Source organism: Gymnoscopelus braueri, assembly GCF_963280865.1.
Source record: "Gymnoscopelus braueri genome assembly, chromosome: 2".
Classification (NCBI taxonomy): domain Eukaryota; kingdom Metazoa; phylum Chordata; class Actinopteri; order Myctophiformes; family Myctophidae; genus Gymnoscopelus; species Gymnoscopelus braueri.
The window spans coordinates 35,354,881-35,379,047 of NC_137604.1; the positions used below are offsets into that span (position 1 = coordinate 35,354,881).

A 24,167-nucleotide genomic window follows, 5' to 3' on the forward strand; every position below is an offset into this window, starting at 1 on the left:
AACGTGACCAAACCAAGGCGAAGCCCTCCAGTGTTTTGTAGAGACATGGAAATAAAGAGAACGATGTGACAATAAAATAAACAGCTGAAGTGGGACTAAGAGGAATGACATCCACTCAGCCACTACAGTCCTGTGCCTTCTATACATACATATTTTGCTTAAAAGTGTTATGCCCTGTTTTGTGTATACCCTGCCTTTGTAACATAGTATATGTCCAGCAGGCCCATGAGTAAATCAAGCCAGATATTCCAGACAAAAGTCTTTAATGACAGTTTTCATTGATGAGTCAGATTGACACAATACCGTGTCTGAGTCAGGCTCCCTGTGAGACACAAGCCCCACTCCAACTATATAGAAACACAATCTTCCTTCATATCAGCTTAGCATTACATTTGATAAAATATACAGCATTACATGTATGATGTATCACATAAAACGTTACAACAGAACATTGAGTGAACAGCAAAACAAAACATTTTCCCTTAATTTGCATCACATTTTCAAACAACAAACACTTGTTTCATCAAGAGTTACTAAGTGAAATGTTCTATCCATCGAACTGGATTAGACGGATTTGACTGTGTCTACCTGTTAATGATGTCATTACCGCTGAAAAGGAGGCAGCACAGTGTGCTACAAGTCTTAGACAGCAAACTAAATACAATATCAATAATGTGATTGTAAATAGATTTTTGGGGGGGAAATATTTCAACAGCAGTCTTATGCAACATACAAACCCCTAAGCAATTGTAAAATGAGAACTGACAAGTTGTCAACACATAGACAAACACACAGTATGTTGTTTTTTTTGTCAGTATTTTATAAAGCCACATTAAATAATCAGACATTGAGGACGGGTCAGCTTATAGTAGGGTTTTTGCACTCTAGGCATGTCAATTTATATCACTTGTGACAAAGCTTTTGAACTGGTTTTGGATCAGATCTACGGTATGAAGTTGTCAATAGACAGAATGTGTTGTAATACAATCTTATAGGTGCATTTTCTTGTGTGTGGACTTCTCTCTTTAATATCAGTATAAATTAACCACTAAAGCCCCATTTATACTTTATGGTATGGTGTCGCACAGCTAAAAAGCTGATCTACAAGCTTACAATGTGTCCCATCGTTGTGAGCTTGTAGATCTCTGCAATATTTTTTAAATGTCTGAACATTTTCAACAAATGTTGACTATAGTGACATGCTCAAAATAGTGATGCCACTTTGAAAATCGTTACGTTCATAACCATAAAGAGACAAAAAAATCTGGTGGTTTACATAGGCCATTGCATCCTTCACAAAAGGACTACATAGCCTTCAAATACCTCACGTATGTCACGCTTGAAATGCTTTGCTTGTTATTTTTCAAACAGGCACAATAAGTACAAAGAAAAAAACTAAACAATTTGATATTTTCCAGTAGAATTATTAAGGTAACGAGGACAGAGGTTCTTTCATGAGCATCAGTGACCTTCAGAATATATTTCATGAAGGTCCCTGAATTCTGAAGGTCAGTCTAGGCTCTCATTTCCAATAGAACAACCTCCAAGGATTTCTAAATACATTACTAAAAAAGAAAGACCAATAGGCGTTTTAAAAAATAGGGAATTGTCTATGGCTTTGTTACAAACCACAAGTTGCACAACTTTTCTTTCAGGTTGTGAATGTCCACACAGAGCTCAGTGGATCTCAGTTTCAAATGCCTGTGTGTGTGTTTCTTGAATGTATGCCAAATGTTTATCTCAGTTTGGGCTCATGTCAGCTCTCAGTAGAGGCCTGCATGTCTTCTGAGCCCTCCAGGATGAAAGGGGTTCCGTTGGTCACAGTCTTCTCCAGGTCGACACTACGGTTCTTATGAGGCTACATAGAGGAGTGATACAAGTTCAGGCCAGAGATGAGAATTAGGTAAGAAGTGCAGATAACAGAAAGAGTTAGGGATTAAAAGGGAGGGGATTCGGTATAGCACAGAAAGTGAACAGAAAGTAAAAAGAAGAGAGAGAAAACAGGGTTAGTCGTCGTTACAACCTGAAAAAGGAAGGAAATCTAAGTAGACATGCAGTTGTAATACTTCCTGATATGAAAATGCCAATTTGCATTTTTTCACAGACACACAGGACATAGACACACAACAGACAAACGAACAGGCTGACAGACATGCGTGGATTGAAACTTGTGTATTTATTCATTTTATAGCAAAACTTTCAGTGGTAATTTCTGTACAAAAATAGAACAAATATACGGTGAAATGTTTTAAAATGTCTACATACTAACAGTAAGGCTATAATATAAAAAATAATGAGTATCAAACATATTCCTTTCAAATCAGGAGATAAAGAATATTGATAGCTGGTACACTATATGTCCCATAACAACTTCTTATATTGACATTCCCTTTAAGAGTATTGGTGGTAGTTATAGTAATACATGACTAATAAGTGGTTGTATCCACACATCTATAGCTTCCTCTTTAAACACTATAATGGATATCTAGGCTGCCATTATGAAACTAAAAACAAAAACATAAAATCTTTATGCCATTACAACTCCTGGTGAGGGGAAGGTACTTTTTTTCTCCCCCATTCCATGTCATGACATGGCCTCCTTTTCAAGGTTGATGTCATTGACAGGACAAGTAAATATTTAAAATGGCATTTCTTAGGATTCAGGCCACACACACGCAAAGTGATATGACAGTATTTCATGGTTGCAATAATGAGAGAAGTATGGGCCTGTGATTGTCAGTCAGAGTGTGGGTATGTGATTAAGGGAGAGCGTGCTTCCAACGCTCGTGCATGCCAAAGCAACAAGTCAGAGGAAACATGGCAAGGAGCATGACCCATTGAAACCACCAGCAGACATCTGGAGTGGTTTAAGGCCGTACAGTGCTAACACAATATTACACAAACATTAGCAACAGCATAGTGAACACAGACCAGTCACACTAGATACGGCATAAACACATATTGCATAAACCTCTAGCACTTGCAAACATTTTAATCTCAAATGAGGCTTTGGGAGTCCGTTTGGAGGCCTTGATATAGCGTGATTTTCAGAACCATGATAAAATCAATCTGATATGTTTTTGTCTGTTGGAGAACTCTCAGTGAATCTATCTAATGTATGTGTTTGCCCATTTTGTAGTAATTTCTTCTTTCTACTTAAGAGATACACATTTGTGTATATACACAAAATGTGTGTACACTATCCGTAACACTGAGATGTGATGAAGTGTGCCAAAATCTTTCACAAACAACCTATGCAAATGATTTGGTCACAGCAGACATTTCCATTTGGCATGAGCGCCCTTCTGATACCGTGAGATAGTGAGACGGAGGGTGAAAACCTGTGTCACATGCCAAGATTTGCAAGACAAGCCTGCCATTAAGGTTAGTCTAGACACAATAACAGAGACAGAGAAGAAGATTCACTCTATAGTGTGCGGATGCCTTTACAACAAAAACAACCATCATTGTTGCCCCAAGAGAAAAGCTTCACTGCTTTTCATGCTTTGTTGAAGTTGCTAGCTGTATACATACGTACACTGCTTCACCCACTCTTCCTTTTATAGTAGTGATTAGGTAGTGAGCATTATAATTGAAATATAATAAAAGCCTCATCTCATTACAAAGTAGTTAATTGGCAAAAGTAGATCATGGAGAATTATGCAACAATTCTACCAGTTCAACTACTTGATCACTTGCGATGCAATCTTTTTTATTGTCATTAATTAGTATGTGCATTCTGCAGTCAATTGTTAGTGTGGTTGTTGGCTGTGTGATGGGGAGCTGCTGGGAAATCTGAGGCTCATGGGGGACAACACAGAACCTCCAAATATGTATTAAACAATGCAATCTATAAACTTTCAGGGGCCCAAACAGCCCCAGATCCCCTCGGAATCACCACCGATCTAGCACTCCTGCCTATGAATGTTGCTGGTATTTACTAGTTAGTCTAGTGGTTGTCAGTTCAGTGACATGGGGGGGTTGTCGTCACACTGCTCTCAGGACAGTGCCTGGCCGGTGGCTCTCTGGGTCATGTGGCCTGTGTTAGCCACTTTACAAATACATTGGCGTGTTGTGGTTTCTGTTAACAGCACTAGTCCTCGATGTGGTTTAGTTTGTGGCTGTTGACCTGATGGTGGCTGTCTCCGTTACTTGTTTCAGACAGTACCTCATGCTCCATGGTGTTGAAGCGAACTTCGGACTCCCTACTCCGGTCGTCGCCGCGTCTGCACAGGCGACACAGGATGCGCTTGAAGGTTCTCCTCATGTCCCTGTCCCTGAAGGAATAGATGATGGGGTTGACGAAGGAGTTGCACTCGGCCAGCACCAGGCAGTACTTCTCGTAGCGCAGCACGTTGCACGACTCACAATTCAGGCCGTCAAGAAGCAGTACCACCAGGCCAGGTGTCCAGCAGATCACAAAGCAACCTGCAGGGTTTTGGAGGAAACAATGGATAAATCAGAGCACAGCGACTGAACAACTACATGTACATTAAAGACTATAGGATCAGAACACTGGGGACATCTAAATTCAATATGCGGTGAGAATGGCCACTAACAAACAAGCGCTTACTGCATTGAAAACCAATCCTTTTGCATTTTTTAACCCATTGATACCTGGAACGCATCTGTGTCACTTTAGATGTCTTTGGCTATTCAAAAATAGCAGATATACAAGCTCATAGCGCGGCGCCGCGCTACGAGCTTGTAGATCTGCTATTTTTGAAAAATCGTGAAAAAATATTTTTATATTTTTTTCAAAAAACTGTTAGGATTTAGATTTTTTTAAAGAATCGCCTAAGGTCTTAATGGGTTAAATTTCTGAATTGGCGTTATGGTGGTATGAAGGCAGGGGAGGGGGGGGGGGTGGAGAGGTGATAGTGGTATGTAGGTGGGGGGTGATGGTTGGAGGGGTAGGGGGGTGGAGAGGTTATAGTGGTATGCAGGTGGGGGGGGGGGGTGAAGGTTGGGGGATGGGGTGGGGTGGGGTTTTGTTGTGGTATGGAGGGTGGGGAGGAGGGGGGTTGTTGTGGTATGGAGGGTGGGGAGGTGGGGGGTTGTTGTGGTATGGAGGGTGGGGAGGTGGGGGGTTGTTGTTGTATGGAGGGTGGGGAGGAGGGGGTTGTTATGTATGGGGTGGGGAGGTGGGGGGTTGTTGTTGTATGGGGGATGGGGAATAGTGATGGGTCGTTCAGGATTGATTCGTTCATAAGGACTAGTTCTTTGCCGTGAACGAACCCGTTCACTTCCTGAAACTGTTACTGTTCACGATTTCATTCATGTTTGAATAGAGTTCATGTTTGAATAGAAGATGATGCAATAGAAGATGATGCAAATAAATAGTATGCTACAACTACTATTCATGAACTATATTAAGTTAAAGAAATGGTTGGAAATCGATAGTCATGTGAGTGCACTGACTTAAGGTCGTGACAGACGGTAAGCGGTACACGCGGGCGTTACCGCTCGGATCAGCGGTTTCACGCCTCACCGCCCCTCAACTTCTCCGCACGTCCCAAATAATGGCCCGCCTCTCATTGAAAGTGAATTACATAGGCGCGTTGCCCGCTTGCCATCTGAAAGGACCTTTAGGCTGCTTTGTAAAGAAAATGGAGATAATTATCGACAAAAAACAACAACTTATTACTACATTATATATTGTAGTTATTTATTACTTCTACACATTATTATATTACAAAAGAAGGTGGTGCAATTAGATGGTGAATGACAGTGCTGTTTCTGTGCAGTCATGTCAGTGGGATCAGATATACACAGTTGCATACATATAGTAGCCCATGCGCTCCAGCCGGGACCGGAAGCGCTACTGAACGTTGAACGAATCAGTTGAACGGATCATTGCCGTGAACATGAACGAAATCGTTCGTTCACTGAAATGAACGTTTTATTCCCACCACTTAATGGGGAACTGGGTGATTGTTGTGGTATGGGGGGTGGGGATGTGGCGGGTTGTTGTTGTATGGGGGATGGGGAACGTGGAGATTTTTGTGGTATGGGGGGTGGGGTGGGCAGATGGGGGTGCTTTCAGGTAGGATGGGGCCAAACGCCCTAAGGGCACTTTTTTACTAGCTCATTGAATTTAGATGTCACCAGACATATGGGTAGGCGGAGATCTCTGAACATCTGGCTACGCAAGACTAGGATTAAATTAACAACTAGGTAGACAGAGTGGTGAAGAAGAATGTGAAGAAGTATGGGGAAGTCAAAAGGAGAGGGAGGAAATGACCACTGTAAATTCCTCTGTTCCACTGCATACTGTACAGTACACGTGAAACGTATCCACACACACACATGTGTGTGCGCACCATGTCAGTGTGTGGAACAGGGTTAGCCTGTAAGATCAGATTTCATTACTGTAAAACTTAATTACACAGGTTCACAGCCTCGGGAATCCATACTGTACCCACACAGTCACGTGTTATGTTTGTGCAAATTTATGCACAGTTGCAAACGCATAAGATATGCATATGAAAAAAATATGCACACAAACGCATGGCTGTCAGTGTCATAAAGCCTGATTTATACATGGCTGTGCACCAGTATCGTCCACCGACGATAGTAGATCTACAAGCTCACAGCGTGTCATGCTGCGACACGTGAGCTTTTAGATCGGCTATTTTTTTGGTGCATGACATGTTGCTCAACCGAGTATAACTCGGGCTTAAGGGCAGGAGAAAGGGAGAAACTAGGCGACACAAGAATGTTTTGGTGTGTCATGGTAGTAGCGCTGCTCTCTCTGTCTGGACATGCTCAGTGTTTCCTCACCCTCTCCACATGCCAGAGAACGTGAAGACTATTGAGCGAGAGACAGAGAGGAGGGAGAGGTATAATATTTCCTAACTTGAGGAATTTAATCAAAAGTAAAAAATGCACCAGCAGAAGCGTGGGGTGGGAGTGGGAGTGGGGTTTTTGGCATGGTGAGGTTGTGTGGTGGGAAGAGAGGAGTGAGGAAAAGTGGTCCAATCAACAGAAAAGAAAGGAAACAGGGGAAGGAGAGAGAGAATAGGGTGGGAGTCTGGCGTAGCAAGTTTAGACAAGCTAAGAGAGGAGCCTGCACAACTCCCTTTGTGTGTGTGTGTGTGTGTGTGTGTGTGTGTGTGTGTGTGTGTGTGTGTGTGTGTGTGTGTGTGTGTGTGTGTGTGTGTGTGTGTGTGTGTGTGTGTGTGTGTGTGTGTGTGTGTGTGTGTGTGTGTGTGTGTGTGTGTGTGTGTGTGTGTGTGTGTGTGTGTGTGTGTGTCAGTGTGCAGGCTTGTAAGACTTTGTATTAAGTCACTCTGCTCTGGATCTTAAGTACTTGTGTTCACATTGCCCAAGTATGAGGCATGTGAGAAATGCCTGTGACTGCAGGTTGCTTCCTGCATGTGACTGTAAATGGATGCGTGTTGTGTAGGTGGTACTACAGTACTTCAGCTTAAATGTAACTAATGGAGTGAGTGACTGAGCTAGTGAGCGGCAGACTTTCTCTCACCCAGGATCATGGAGACGGTCTTCATCAGGTTGACGACCGTCTCCTTGTGGTTCATCTGTGTGGTGTGCTGCGACATCCTCTGGCTCTTGTGCCTCACATACACGAAGATCCGGGTGTAGACGGCCAGCATGATGGAGAACGTCAGCAGGTTGAGCAAGCCCCAGAACACCAAATAGCTGCGGCTGTACATCGGAGCCATTGTGGAGCAGTTAATCAGGTCGCACATGCAGTGCCAGCCCATGGTCGGCACCAGGCCCATGATAATTGCCACGCCCCAAATGCCCAGGATGAGCAGCACCACGCGGCGGTTGGTCATCTTGCTGTGAAGCTGCATGGTGAAGATGGTTTGATGGCGCTCCACTGCTATGGCCAGCAGGTTGACCACGGATGCTGTCAGGCTGGTGTCGATCAAGCCCTGGCGCACAAACCACTGGTTGATGGAGAGCTTGTTTGTCCAGGGGCCCGTGTGAAACATCAAGTGGAGGTAGGATATGCCTGTCAGGGAGAGGCCAGGGAGGGAATCCGGTTAAAAGTTTAAACTAGAATCCAGTTTATCAAGGCAGCAAATCAACACAGTGAAATCCTCAATGTTAATTTAACTCTGAGCGCAAAAACAGACCAAAACGACCGAACCTTGCAACAATTCATTCGAGTCATTGCATTGTGTTGAGTGGTCATGATGCAGAATTAAGACTGGTGGAGTGGTTAGAAGAGGCCTAAATCTTACTGCAGATGGTTATATGTACAGTAGATACTGCTGCTATTAGTGCTACATGTGCAAGACGGGCTGAATTTCCCGTCTTGCACAAGTACAAAGAGTCAGCAATAAGCCCCATTGTAAATGTTTTATTATAGCTGTGTATATAGGCCAAGTACTGCTATCAGTATTTTAGGTACCTGAGCAGAGGTCTGCAGCAGCCAAGTTGCCCAACAGGTAGTAGATGGGGAAGTGAAATCTTCGGTTGATAAAAATGGCTGCAATGACCAGCATGTTGGAAAAGATGACAATGAAACACACCAGCAGGCCTAGGCTGACAACTACAAAATCACGGGGCCGCCAGTGGTCGCTGATGTTCTTGCCACTTTTCTCATAGAAAAACTTGACGGATTCGTTGCTGTAGCAGGTTTCGTCGTGCTCCATCTCGACCGGTCAGGTAGCAGGATTCAGAGTGTGTGGGGCGGAGAATGAGGGCAGGTCAGATGGTAAGTGGCTGGGCAGCAGGTTGGGGCTAGGGCGGCATTCAGATATGCTCTATTGGTAGTTTGAAGACGGACATGTCCTCAGTTGGACCAGTGGAGGCAAAGATGCATCTATTTTGACCGGTACGTGCACACGTTAATTACTGCCTGAGACATTGATCCCTCCTCTTGAATCTGTTGGAGAGAGAAAAAAGGAAAGTTTCATTTTAGAAGCATGTCTTTTCTTAAGTGATCATTCCAGAGTGACAGGTAAAGGTCTTTGCACAATGTAAATCAGTTTTTAACGCATCCGAAAAAAGCAGGAATCAAACTGGGAGTAGGTGTGCAGAAGTTTTAAACGTTTGTCTGTAAACGTCTGTTTTTCATGCAAATAAAATGTACTATTTACGCTTTAGGCTCTGTCCTTTGTCCTTTCTGCATTTGGTTACTTGTTGTTATTATGGTGTTGGTGGTCTAGGAATTGAAGAGCATTAGTTAAATGTAAATGTGGAATAAACAAACTTTCCATATACTGCCATTGCCATGTCTAGTGGTGTTAAATCTGCATGCTCAAACTTGTGCCCCATTTACTTATATCCTCTGATGGGCTAGATTGAACCCGACAATGCTTTTGCACATAAATGAATAAAACGTTAATATTCAACTAGTCTTGCGTTGCCAGACTGTTGCCTCCCACAATTTTCAAACGCTTCCGGTCATACATCTCATCATCTATATAGCGTTCATAGATTGTGTAATAGTTGACTGGCTACGCGAGACTAATATTCAACCAATGTGTATTGTAGTAGAGTATTAATAAAATATAGCCTAACTAGCACACCTGCAGTGGTTGGGGGTGGTCTCCCTACTCTTCCATTGATACATTTAGACAGTAGTGTCAGGTAGGACACCTACAGGTTGACAAGTAGTACTGACTGAAGGTCATAAGCAATTCTCCCTGGCCAAGCGGGGACAGAAAAGTATTAACTATAATGTGTTTTTTGGGGGGTTTTCTCACTGAGCTCTATATCGCAGAAGACGGCTTTGCAGAAAAGGAAATGCTTTGGGACAGAGAAGCTATAATCAAAGATAACCACATCCTTGGAGCAGAGTTCAACCAACTCACCCACCGTTGTTTGAAAAGTCACTTCCAAAAATGAGGACAACATTGAGCTATAATCCTGTTGTCGGTAAACTCGCAAGCACCACACATGGTGGATTTGAATCTACAGCTTTCCCCTCACACATGCTCACCCGTTCCCACTGACACTCACAGCCAACCAAACACTGAAGTACAGGGCCAGCCCTGCTTCTGCTCTCAACAATGGAAAAAGCAGTGCAGTTCCCTATAGCGGAGACACACCTCGCAATTACACAATCCAACTATGTAACCCAATCTCAAACCAAACACACACTGTGTGTGTGTGTGTGTGTGTGTGTGTGTGTGTGTGTGTGTGTGTGTGTGTGTGTGTGTGTGTGTGTGTGTGTGTGTGTGTGTGTGTGTGTGTGTGTGTGTGTGTGTGTGTGTGTGTGTGTGTGTGTGTGTGTGTGTGTGTGTGTGTGTGTGTGTGTGTGTGTGTGTGAGAGAGAGCCTCAATGACCTACTCTCCTACTGAGGGTATGGGATGATGCCAAACAAAAACGAGCAGGAATTGCAGAAAGCATTAGGGACAGGCAGAATACCAATGACAGATAAGATCATAATAAGGATGACAGAGAGACTTAGGGTTGTAGAGGTAGATCATAAGGTAGATCATAATCCTTAATTTAGGAAACATTTGTAAGTGAAATGTTCCAATTGGTGAGATATATATTGCTCTGTAACTGTTGCGCAGTTGATTAGAAATTAATAATCCACAAATAGCGCCTCGTTGACTTCCATTGTGCAGTGAAAGAAACGGCTCTCAAAGTGACTCGAAGTTAGCATATAAACGAACGCAAACAAATCTGATTCTGACAACATATAACATCACAAAACCCAGTATGGAGTTTGTTTTAATGAAAGATATGTTGATTTAGCCATTTGTGGAAGAAGGAAGGAAGAAAACCAGGACTGGATCCATACTGGGTTTTGTGATGTTATATGTGGTCAGAATCAACTTTGTTTGATTTCATTTATGTGCTAAAAGAGTGACTTAAGAGCCATGGGGAAGATAGTTAGACCCAGTTTTGAAGATAGAAATAGTATATTTTGCTGACTGGCGTCAAATTATGGACATACGCAGATGTGTGATATACAAACGTAACACTGCATATTTTGCACTTTTTCCATCTAGTTTGTCAAAATGGTTACACCAACATGGATTACCACACACACGGTTCCCTCTCCAATTTGGAAAACAGTGGCTAATGAAGTCTACTATCTATCTATCTATCTATCTATCTATCACTGCACGTAATCCTACAGGCTGGGGCGGCTCCTGTCAGAGGAGTAGGACGAAGGCTCTACGTCCTCACGGAAGGCTCCTCACTGGCAGGTGAGTCTGTAGGATACAACAGCAGTGACAACACAGAAATGTGTGCGGGAGGAAACGACTAAATTGGGGAGAGAAAAAAGAAGTCGACTGGAGCACGAGTCGAAAAACTGAAGAAATGTGCATGCCTATTACACTAGTATGTGGCTGAGGCAAGCTATTTGAGTGGACAGGAGATTGGGAAAGTCCCGGAAAAGACGCGCTGTGACTGGCCAGTAGTCACTTCTAGTTTTTAGTTTATTTCGATCCACATTAACAGTATTACTAAACATAACACACCGTAATCCAATACTTCATTCTGGATGATCGAAAAGGCATAGTGGCAGTTGGGGCAAACGCTCACCCCAAAACATGATTTACGATTCTGTGCCTATCGGTACATAACTCGGACTGTGCGGACTGCGGAGTCTGCTCAAGCGAACTTCGCAACGTTCGGCGACCGCAATGCTCGGTTTAGCTCGCATGGCGGTGCCTCTCGTGGCTCCAGTTCGCTTGAGACGGCGCGCCTCCATCGCGGTCAAAAACTGCGTTTGTTGGGAAAATAGTGGCGGCAGCGGGATTCGATTCCAGGGGGTTGGGGTTGGCAATCTAATGATCAGCGAGGCACACCACAGAGGCAGGTGCTGAAATGTTTTTTTCAGAACCGTATAGTTTCATATGCAGCGTGGCTGAGGTGTTGACAGTAAACCACCGACAGGAAGTAACAGCTGTGGCTCACAGCTCATGTTTACAGAAATAGTTCCTTCCTACACTAGGAAATAATGATGGTACACTTGAAGTCGTCTTTCCAGTTTCTGTTGTTTCTTAGACAGATAGATAGACAAATAGACAGACAGAAAGTAATCAAACAATCATTTGGTTGGAATATGCCGCATTGCTCATGTTTACAGAAAATGTTCCTTCCTACACTAGGAAATTATGATGGTACACTTGCAGTCATCTTTCCAGTTTCTGTTGTTTCTTAGACAGACAGATAGATAGATAGACAGACCGTAATCAAACATAATCATTTGGTTGGAACATGCAAGGAAACATCTTGAAGTAATAGTGATATTGTACACAAAGATAGAAGCCTTGGTATTGGCCATGCGCCGAGTGTTTTGCCTGGAGGCCGTCCACCCAGGGATACCTGTCTGTCAATCTCAAAAACACCATCCGCAGGCTGCCATCTGTGCCGCCACGATTACTTTCGTTTATCTGCGACCGTTTTTTGTAATACTTTTATTTGTCTAATAAAAGTATATTTTCCAAAATCTTGAGACTATTCATATTCATATATAAACTAGACAGATATTCCTCCTGCTCATTACTGTACTGTAGATACTTAGTGTTGTGTTGTTTGAGCAAAAGATGCATTTTGAACACCACACTTTTTTTTTATATATTCACCACCGCTGCTATAACTTCATCCTAGGGGAAACACTGTATTAACATACACAGCCAAAACAAACTTGTTACAGAATACTATGTAAACATTTAGGCCTTTCAATATGTCGGTCATTCCCCAACCATCACATTTCCCATTTGTGTGTCGCTCTCGCTCATGATAGCATGACCAAATACAACGGCTGGAAAGTGTGATTAATAATCATTAACAAGAATAATGTAAAACAGAAGCGCATTCTCGATCAGCAGCAGATTGAGAACACGTTTCCTTGTCAAATTCAAAAGGTTGTTTTGATCCGTCTTTCAATTTTGCCACTCCATTGAAACTACTGGATGGTAACTTGCCGGATGGTAAGTTTATGAGACCAAGCTACAGCCTAGGGCGAGGTCACACATGGGGCTAGGGACAGCGAGTGTGTAATGTAACATTAGCAGGGATTTGGGGAGAGAAAGTGGAGTTGGAGCATTACTTCCCCAAATGAAGAAGTAACAAACCAGTGAAATCATTTTCCGTGCAAGATACAATTAGCAGTAACAAAATATAGTCATTATAAGAATAGAAAATAAATTATAGAAAAAAGTCCGATAACAACAGTGACTAAATGAATGAACATGTCAATTATATGGATGGATATATTCATGGTATATTCATTTAACAGTCTATAAACACTGAGTATACGAATGTACAGACTATAAACAATGAATATATTGTGTACAGTCTATCAACAGGTAGCTAGGTTTTGTTTAATGTTTCTTTCTCTTTGATAGCAAACCCATATGAATACTGAATATAGGACTAATGTACCAATTAAAAATAGATACCGTTATGGGGTGCCTGGTGGCTTAGCCATTTACTGCACAGACCCTGTGCAAGCCAAGGAGGACCAGAGTTCGAATCTGACTCCCAGTCTTGTCTCACACGTCTCTTCTCTCTGCCCTTGGTTTACTGGCTCTCTACATTCTCTTATTTAAGAAATAAAGCATAAAAATATTAAGGATTACCACTGTGACAATCTGGGAGCCCATCGCCAAATAAAAAGGAAAAACAGCACCCTCTGCTGTTTTTACTTATTCATTTGGCTCTGGGCGGAGCTGAACGGACGACCCGTGCTCAGGGAAAGCGGGGTTTTGGTCTTTCACTTCCGGTGGTGCGACTATGTTTTCATTCCCACTAACAATATTTCTCCACGGAACACTAACACCATTTGTCCCAAAGAACATGGATCGTTTTTTTTATAAGCCCACTTGTTTCTATGATGAAAGAGCAATTTAAAATGTTACTAACTTTCCATGGTTTTACCCACTACATTTGATTGGGTAAAGCGCGGCCTGCTTCCTGATCTGATGGCACGCCCACTTGTAGCCAATGCGCACGGGTTGTCAACACGGCTACCGACAGATTCAAGCGCAGAGCAGAATCTGTTCTTGAGAGATTACCACTGTGATAATGTGTGCAGATTGTTAACAGAGAACACACAACCACTGCCAGGGTATCTGTAGTTCCTGAGTTGCAAACAGACTAACCAGCAGCTGCCAACAGCCTTTAAACAGTAGCATAACCCGTTCAGGCCAAACCAAGGCAGGTTTCACCTGGACCTGCCAGAGATTAACAAGTTATAAAGTAGAGAGCATGCAGTGCTGTTGGCAAGAAGCCATATTGCTTTAAGCATATTTGCTTCAATGCATCTGAATCTGTCTCCCTGTAGTTCAGTGAATCTGTCTGAAGGCATCAGGCTCCAGACATGAAACAGGTGCATCATCCTATCCTATATAGCCAGCCTACAATCACCTTAAAAAGGTATCAATGATTAAAGGACTTATTCTCAGCATTGCAACATTTAGAAAAGCTTGTCCATCCATATTCATGGACACAAAAACTTGACTACTTCAACAGTGTCTTTACAGGTCTCCCTACATAATTGATCAGACGATATGCAGTTGATTCAGAATGCTGCTGCTCGAGTCCTTACTAATACCAAGAAAGAGGATCATGTCACTCCAGAGATGAAATCAATTAATCAAAAGTAGTACCCAACCACACACACACACACACACACACACACACACACACACACACACACACACACACACACACACACACACACACACACACACACACACACACACACACACACACACACACACACACACACACACACACACACACACACACACACACACACACACACACACACACACAAACTAATCTACAAGCTCACGATGTGTCGCATCGTGAGTGACGCGTTGAGTTTGCAGATCTACTGTTCACTATTTTTGCACAACACCATTGTGTGACGAAGTATAACACTTTAATCGGTTAATCGGTTCGTTAATATATTAAAACATTAATAAATAAATAAATAAACACACTTCTGGATAATTTGATTAATCCAAAAAGTAATCTATAGAATAATTGTTAAGAATATAATCAATAGTTGCAGACGTAGTTTACAGTAGTAGTAGTAGTCTATGGTAGTGTGTCTGTGGAACCTTACCACATCCATGCCAAACAAAACCATAGGCCTTGTTCCCGTATCAGAAGTATTCACACTTCCACGTTCTGTTGTGCTTTATGCACGCCATGGGAAAGTCAACTGGGGTTGTGGGTTACTGTTTCACTTTCCTCCGAGTTTGGCACACACGCATGTGTACAGGGTTTCCACAGAATCCACACGGTGCAAATTTACATTTGGCCATGAGTGTGGGGGGGAGCTATTGTGACAAAGTACACAGCATAAAATCCTGAGTGTTGATTTAACTCTGAGTGTACAAATTGAACCGGAAGGGTGTCCATTTGTACGCAGAATCTCCCTAAAGAGATTCTCCATATCTCCTTGGGGGATGTGTGAAGTGTCCTGTTAAAGAGTGAATATTTGTACACTCCGAGTTAAATTAACAGTGACTTTCACAGGGTAAAAAGGCTGTTCTCAATATGGGCTCCTCGGTAAACAACTGCATATGTTCGTATGCATGAGTGTGTGTGTGTGTTCATGTTGTGTGTTTGAGCTGGGCTGAATCCATAAACAGCAGTTTGAATTCAAACCAGTCATTACTAGAGTGGCCACACCCATGCCCCCCATCACCAACATTTTCTCTCTCCATAGGAATAGACCTCAATAACGTAAATAAAATCTACGTTAAAAGGTACACATATTGTTGATGTCGGGCAGGAAACTTTGTATCTCCATATTTCAACTTTTAATGTTTTTTTTTTGTAAATTAATGGCCTACATTGTCGCACAAAAGTGTCATGCAAAAGTAGTGGAAATAGCCGATATACAAGCTCACAACGCGTTGTTGCGAGTTGCGACGCATTGTGAGCTTGTAGAGCATCTATTTTAGAAACTATTTTTAAGTGAAAGTGGTTCAGTGTGTCTGTGGGGTTTATTAATATTGAACCAAAGAAAAGTATAGGAGCTTGTGACTAAATAATAACTACATTGGATCCATCGGAACACACAGGTTGTTTGTTTTTTCATTTCCTGGCCATTCAAGGTTTCCACCCGACGATATCTTAAACAATTCAACAGAGGTCGATCAGGTCAGCACAAAATGACAATGGGCCCGATTCTAAGCAAAAAACGACGTTCAATTCACAAAGGGGTGTATAAAAACTATAAATCCCTGATATGTGCGGATCACAGTTGTTCCTCATTTTTGCCTGAAGGTCAGAGACGCGTTCATATGGAAGATCCTTTGCATTGCTCCACGTCCCCATTTAAGACCATAAAGCTGTTTACACTCAAAATATGGGTGTAAACAGCTTAGTGAATCGGACCCAATTGTCTAAGGGTTGGACTCTATTGTGAAGAGCACTGCTAACTCAGGCCTTAGTAATAATTCCACGTAAACGTAGAAATTCTGCGTAATAATACGTATCTCCTATAACTATGGATGTGTTGAGTGTCCTGTACAAGTGTGGTCACCCAGCTGGGAGCTCAGATGGATGCCCGGTGGAACTGCACTGAGAGAGCTTGTGTGCATAATGAGCAGCTTGAATATGAGTTATGGTTATGAATTGTGTCACGCACACACACCAAAAATAGCAGATCACAAAGCGACTGTGAGCTTTTGGATCAGTTATTTTCAGTGTGCGACATAGGCGCACAACTAAATTCTAAATCATGTGTTAGAACTGCTCCACCCGTTAATCAGTTATACAAATGCACACACACACACATCCTCCATGATCTCATGTAATGGAAAACCTACATGAAGCATTATCTTTGACAATCTGAAGCCGTTTCTCAGAAGATACACATCTAGCTGCAGATTGTGAAGTTTTATCAATGATACGCTACCTGTACAAGTTCTGACGTCTAGGTACCAAAGTGTAATAACCACTTCCATCCGTTAGACTTTATCAATCACGTTTAAAAGAATGTTTTGATTGCCATGATCAAGCCCCACAACAATTCCCAATAAGTGCATAATATGTCTCCAATTAAGTTAAAGTTTAATTTTGGGCATGCTACATTTATATTATTAGATTTTTTGGGTCTTCTTTTGTTTTATTACATACTGTAGATCATAGAAGAGTGTAAAGAGACAGTAAATCGAGGGCGGAGTGAACTCCGATCCTGATGACTCAAGGAGTATAGGTCACATTGGCTTGATAGTAATAAAAAAATAAATGGTATACTACATTTCACAATGTAATTGTGAAACTGGACAATTAACGAATTAAAATATGTATTTGGTCAGCTGTTGCACCTTACACAACTCAATTTATAAAGCACAATTCCAACAACCAAAGGTCGACCAAAGTGCTGCAAGGTCAAGTTTAAAAACAGGATAAAAACTGTTACCCTCATCGAATAGAATTACCCTCATCTCCTCACCAGAAGAATATACAACATGTCTCCCCATCCATCAGGCTCACAGAGGCACAACAAAATCACAGAGAACATTACATATCAAGATATGGCAAGAACAACAAAGCAATAAAAAAGGATAATACATAAAACATATTTCTCCACCTAAAATCATAATTGTGATAAATAATCATGATCACAATAGTAAGCAACATTGTTCAGGATTAGACATTTAGACAATCATGCAGCCATACCAGGTGCCCCAAATAATATGCTACATTTTAATCCAGAAAATGTTTTAAAAATCAATGATACAACACTATCATTGTAGCAGGTTCACCTGTCAAGTGTACCTACAAGAAAACCATGACTCGTGTTTAAACGTCCTAAAATATGATGCATGTGTTAGTCAGATTTGAGATTACATGCATTGGTATGACACGTAGGGCTACTTGAAATGAGAATCATTCTTTATTTCTTCACTAAACAACAAACACCTCTAACATGACCAAAAGCTTGACAGTTTCAAATGCATTTATTCAGTAGGCTGCAAAATATACTTTAGCTACGAATACATACAGATTAGACTGATCCCAAGATGTCAGTGAATACATTTTTAATGGCCTAACTATACAGCAGAGTAATAATGTAAGTAAGTGTAAGTGTGTAATAATAAGTGTGTGAGTGTGTGTGTGTGTGTGTGTGTGTGTGTGTGTGTGTGTGTGTGTGTGTGTGTGTGTGTGTGTGTGTGTGTGTGTGTGTGTGCGTGCGTGTGTAGTTGTGTGTGGACATGTCTACACATGGTAAAGAGCGACGCGTAATACTTGCTCGAGTCTGTGCAAAAGTGCCAGATTTGTTTGGACACATTGGGGGGGGGGTGTAACTAACATTTACGAGAAAAGACAGGGTCGAATTGAGAAGAGGCTGTAATGAGCTCCAGGCTCCTCCGACCCCCTGAGACACAATGCAGATGCCACAGAAATGCTGATGAGTGAAGCATGTCGTCCCCCCGAGAGAGAAGAAGACACACCAAGAGAACGAGGACAACAAGGACAAGAAGACTGAAAGGCTGTGGCAACAAGGTTTTTTTTTGTATTCAAAAAGCTTTTCATATAAAACCTCCACGTGGCTTCACGTAATACATTAGTAGCCTACCCTGACCATTTTAGCTTTAGCCCACACACATAAAAGAAAACATTAAAAAAGACTTGTGTTAATTTTAAACTCGACAATCAGGTAAATCCAGACTCGTGGTACAGTCCTGTAATGCTATTGTCGCGCCTACTGTACTTACACTCACCTTCACCTTGCCTACGCATTCCAACAACACCACCCAAGCAAACAACGACACATAATGGCATGTAAAACGGAAAAACGTGTGCTTTACTTACTGGTATTTTCTTCTTTGCCTCTGTTGAATATCCATTCCCTCCCCAAAAAAAGTGATTATTTCCGTCCAAAAAACACTCAAACTCGGGAGAATATTCCAACAAAAGTGCGTTTCAAAGTTCGGTTTGGTTTCGGTCGTACCACCTTACCTACCTGTGCGTGTCGTGCGCAGAGAGTGAACGGCCGTCTACGCCCGAGGACAAAAGGGCGCGGCGTCCTGCTCGCTGCTAGACTTGTTTCTATCACAATAGAGATGGAATCAAAAGTTTGGAACGCAGCGCTCGAGCGCTCTGCTCCACACTGAAGCACACAACCTGTGCGCCTGGCGCCAGTGTTGCCAGGTTGTGTGAGAGAGACAAGCAACCAGTTTTTTTTTTTTGATTGATTGAATATTTTATTAGGCAGAAATGTAAAAAAGAAAAACAGCAAAAGTACATTTAAAACACGTTGTCTAAAAGGTCCGTCCAAAAAAAAAGTCCTTGCTGTCTTGTTTCCATTGAGGTCCTTGGTATTCAATTCATAGACAAAGGGTCTATGAAAACAAGTCAAAAGAAGCGAGCCCTATCTTCGCCCTTTACACATAATTGCCTATTTGAAAATAGCTGATCTACAAGCTCACAACACGTCGCGATGCAACCCGCAACCATAGCCCGCAGCAACTACCAATATTTGCAAGCAACTTTAAAGACAAACAAGCCTATATTCGCTCATAATAAGCAGACATGGCAACACTGCTTGGCGCCCCGGCGTCCGCCCACAATACCTCCCATTGGACGCTATGGCTTTATTTGTGCTCCGTTGCACGACGGTGTCGCTCGTCTAAAATAGCCCGATTTACAAGCCCACTATCCGTCGCATTCGCGACGAGTTGTGAGCTTGTAGGTCGGCTATTTTTGGCGCGCGACACCGTCCGTCGTGCGAAGAGGTATGAACACGAGCTGAAACAACCAATGGGCGAGGGGAGCGAAGGTGTGACGGACCCGGGCTATTAGGTGTCATATTCGCTCCCAGGCTGTCATGAATTTGTTTTTTTTAAATCAGGAGTGAGTTATTAAAGGTTAGAGGGAGGTTGCTCATTTCTACACGGTAAAATCTTGAGTGTTATTACGGCTCCATCTGGCAGTGGTGGAAAAAGTAGGCCTACTGATTTTTTTTTACTTAAGTGAAAGTATCAATACTGCAATGTAGAAATACTCTGTTACAAGTAAAAAGTCCGGAATTCATTTCAAAATGTAGGCTACTTGAGTAAAAGTACAAAATTACATTACTGCCAGTATTACTAACAACAACACAACCACCAACCTCCACTGACTATGGCCTTATCGGCTCATGATTTGTTCAACAATTGAGCCCCCCCTCCCCAATTCTCTCTGTCACACACAACACACAACACACATACATGCATGCGCGCAGCCTCACACACACACACACACACACACACACGCACGCACGCACACTTACACACACACGCACACGCACACACACAAACACACACACACTCTCTGTCTCTCTCTCTCTCTCTTTCTCTCAATCTCTCTGTCTCTGTGTCTTCTAAACACACAGTGAGTTACAACTCTTGGCGACCATGCAGAGACCAGAGACCACGTAGAGACCAGAGACCATGCAGCGACCACACCCACCCACACAACCACATCCACACACACAAGCACACACACACAAACACACACACACACACACACACACACACACACACACACACACACACACACACACACACACACACACACACACACACACACACACACACACACACACACACACACACACACACACAGGCCAGCTCATCAAGAAGGCCAAATTCTTAATCCGATCATGGTAAGAGGTTGATTTTTGTAGACATTGAATGATTGAAAAGCAAACAGGGGTGAATGAAGTATCCCTGCATGTAGGCTAGCCCAGACGCCAGGGAGGGGGGATTCTACTTTGGCTGAGCAGTTGACTTTTGGTTTCCCATCCATGCAGGAGATCCAGGTTTGAATCCATCCAAGTGGTTCCACATAATCAGTGAAGTTGTGGTATAAAGGATCATATATTACTCAAGGCTGCTGAAATTGTCAACAAATTGCAATTGCGTGTACGTTTGGCATTACTTTTGGTCACAGATGAGCTAAATGATAACAGCTGCAACATACTGCGGCCGACAGATTTAATTTAGCCTATCAACAGACAGCTATTGTGTAGTACCAAGTGTCAAGGACGCTCTCCTTGTTGAATCCTCCACATGCCAAAGAGTAAAGAAAGACGTCAATGTAACGTAAGCACAGCATAATGAAAAGACTTAAGCCTTTTCTGTTTTCCCTTGTTACAATAATGTTAATGGAACTTCAGACATTTATCGGGAGTACAAACATCTAATAATGAAAATGACTCAAAGAATGAGGGGAACAAGATAAGGAGGTAATGATAGGGAGAGCGGGACAGAGGACGTGCAAGAGTGAAGAGGCAGGGTGAGGAATGAATATCCATTCTTTCCTGTTTACATGTTAGACTGAGTGTGTGTGTGTGTGTGTGTGTGTGTGTGTGTGTGTGTGTGTGTGTGTGTGTGTGTGTGTGTGTGTGTGTGTGTGTGTGTGTGTGTGTGTGTGTGTGTGTGTGTGTGCTTGTGTGTGCTTGTGTGTCTGGATGTGGTTGTGTGGGTGGGTGGTAGCATGCATAGCAGATGTCATGTGAGAGACAAATTGTGTTTGTCCTACATGTACAGTTTACTTTCCTCGTTGGGTGCCCTTGTGTGCGTGATACAGTATACTGTATGCCTCCCTGTGCTGCTGTGGGTATTGTTGTGCGCATCACTTTGTGTTTGCGTGCATGTGTGCGTGCGTGTGCAGTGCGTGATCCAATGGTCAAATTTTCCATTTGTTGTGTCAGGACCCCTCCGTCCACTGATTTCCTTTCAGTGGCACAAAGAGCTGCTCCAAAGCTGTATACTGTTGCTATATCAACCATGCCACTGCCATCCTCCAACACCTGTCTGAGAGGGCTAAGGAATCCCGTGAAGCCTCATTTATACAGTGGTGGAAAAAGTACTCACATTTCTTACTTAAGTAAAAGTATCAATACTGCGATGTAGAAGTTAAAGTCCGGAATTAAAAATTGACTTGAGTAAAAGTACAAAAGTATTGGTATCAAAATATACTTAAAGTACAAACGTAGAAAGTACTCATTGTGCAGAATGTCCCATTTCACAAGTTTTCAAATGTATAAAATTCCTTTGAAAATAGCAGATCTACTTGTAGATCGGCTACTTTCAAATGGCCGAAATGTATAGGGCTGAAGTGGTTAATGTATGTTTCTGTTTCCCAGTGGGGTGGTTAATCTATACATTTCCTGGTTTATCAATAGATTGTTAAATGTATATATAAATATATATATTTCCCACTGTAAAGGAAACATTTTAAATGCACCAGTTGGGCATGCATTATGGTTAGACCTCATTAGTGGTTAAGTTTAGGCGTGGTTTTGCTGTGGTTACGTTTAGGGTAGGATGTGATCTTGCCTAATAGTATATGATGGCTTTACAGCGGTGAACCCAAGTTCATCTACAGGACAGGAAGAGGAAGAGGAAGAGGAGTAGAAGAAGTGATTTAAGTCTAAAGACAAAAGGAAGGGTCCGGAGCATGGTGATTCTCTTCTCAGAGGAGGTTAGGGAATGTTTTAAATCTGTGGGTCAAAAACCGAAAGAGCAAAAGGGCAAAACCAAAAGACCAAGACAAGCAACAAGCACACTGCACTCCCATTCCATGTGGTGTTTGTGCTGGAATGTTTTATGTGTGTGACTGTGCATGTTTGTTTATGACTAATACTATGTGTATTTGTGTGAGTGTGCACTGTAAAATCCTCAGTGTTGATTTAACTCTGAGTGTACAAATGTAACCAATTGTGGGTCCATTTGATTACATTTGTACACTCTCTGAGTTACACATGGATACATCAAACTGAGGATCTGTGTGAGTGTATGTGTGTGGGGGAGATGGGGGGCAAATGTGAGAGTGGATTCAATTTGGACTATTTCAGATGTGTACAAGTCATGCTGTATGGGCGTTTGTGAATGAGTGCGTGCGTGTGTGTGTGTGTGTGTGTGTGTGTGTGTGTGTGTGTGTGTGTGTGTGTGTGTGTGTGTGTGTGTGTGTGTGTGTGTGTGTGTGTGTGTGTGTGTGTGTGTGTGTGTGTGTGTGTGTGTGTGTGTGTGTGTGTGTGTGTGTGTGTGTGACTAAATCACATATGGAGTTGCTTATTGTCATCTGGCGTCGATTTTGTGAGGGCCTTGATGTCCCAATGATTATCCTGATTCCTGATTCCAAGCCCTCATCCCACAAAAGCCATTAATGGGAGAGTTGCAGCAGCCCATGCTCACTCCTAGCAAAGTTGTGGTGAAAGAAACAAAGAGTGTGTTCCCTTAAATACTATGAGCGCATGTGTGCATGTATGTGTGCATAATGTTAATTGCTGGTAGGTACTGTGTGTGTGTGTGTGTGTGTGTGTGTGTGTGTGTGTGTGTGTATGCGCACGCGCACGCGCACACACGCACGAATACACACACAGTTTCCACACTTACAACAATGACATCATCTCCTCTGCATGGTCGCCAAGAGTTGTAACTCACTGCGTGTTTAGAAGACACAGAGACAGAGAGATTGAGAGAAAGAGAGAGATAGGGAGATTGAGAGAGAGACAGAGAGGGTGTGTGTGTGTGTGTGTGTGTGTGTGTGTGTGTGTGTGTGTGTGTGTGTGTGTGTGTGTGTGTGTGCGTGTGTGTGTGTGTGTGTGTGTGTGTGTGCGTGTGCGTGTACGTGTGAGCGTGCATGCGTGCGTGCATGTGGGCGTGCATGCATTAACAGTGACAGGAATAGCAGGTATTGGGCCAACATTTTAGTAGTACACATCTTAGGTGTTTGTAAGTAAATAATGACACATGATTTTAACATATAAACAATGTTAGAAGATCGGTGATCCCAAAGTGGACAAAAACATTTCCTCTGCATGTTTTTCCGTTATCTCTGTCTGGTTGACAGCAGGAGGGCACAGCAAACTGGGTCTGGATCCTGTGGAGAAGAGGCTAAGAATGTAGAGAGCTATATGGTTCTCTGCTTCTACAAGATGATCCTACGGTTGTTCTGTCAACACACCACACACAACGCTTACTCACACGGAACATCTCTCGCTACCATGCAGGCCTGCCTAAAGTAATGACTAATTTCCCACTTCCTTTCAACGTGTCTCAGATTTTTTATTCCTGTTTCCATTTTTTTCTCATCTGTTGATTTCTCCCCCTCTTTCATCAACTCAATCATCCTCTCACCATGTATAACACACATTACTGCTCAGGTTTATTATACAGTACTATCACCACTGGGACATGCTCACAGATGGTAAACATGTCCCAGGGGGTTATACCAAGTTAATGTTCCCCACAACTGGTAT

At 42.6% G+C, this 24,167-nt stretch overlaps 1 protein-coding gene across 2 annotated transcripts; it reads right to left on the reverse strand.

Moving 5' to 3' along the window:
- Positions 1 to 246: 246 nt before the first annotated feature.
- Positions 247 to 19,074, reverse strand: lpar2b (lysophosphatidic acid receptor 2b). Of its 2 annotated transcripts, none has more exons than XM_080445558.1 (5): positions 18,731 to 19,074; positions 8,384 to 8,860; positions 7,487 to 7,981; positions 4,169 to 4,428; positions 247 to 1,858 (listed from the first exon to the last, which is right to left on the reverse strand). In XM_080445558.1, exons 2-5 carry the CDS (start codon positions 8,625 to 8,627, stop codon positions 1,757 to 1,759), a joined length of 1,101 nt encoding a protein of 366 aa, XP_080301684.1. In that variant the 5' UTR covers positions 8,628 to 8,860; positions 18,731 to 19,074; the 3' UTR covers positions 247 to 1,756. The 2 variants fall into 2 exon arrangements, with proteins under 2 accessions (XP_080301684.1, XP_080301685.1); XM_080445559.1 differs by lacking the exon at positions 18,731 to 19,074 and adding an exon at positions 9,796 to 9,924.
- Positions 19,075 to 24,167: the final 5,093 nt, after the last annotated feature.

Bases quoted from the DNA above. Each gene is read 5' to 3' on its own strand.
- lpar2b (XM_080445558.1), bottom strand. From the start codon at position 8,627: ATGGAGCACGACGAAACCTGCTACAGCAACGAATCCGTCAAGTTTTTC. The intron at 7,982-8,383 runs GTACCTAAAATA...TCTCCCTGACAG, and splicing joins TGCTGCAGACCTCTGCTCAG to GCATATCCTACCTCCACTTG. The intron at 1,859-4,168 runs GTACTGTCTGAA...TCCTCTATGTAG, and splicing joins TCAACACCATGGAGCATGAG to CCTCATAAGAACCGTAGTGT.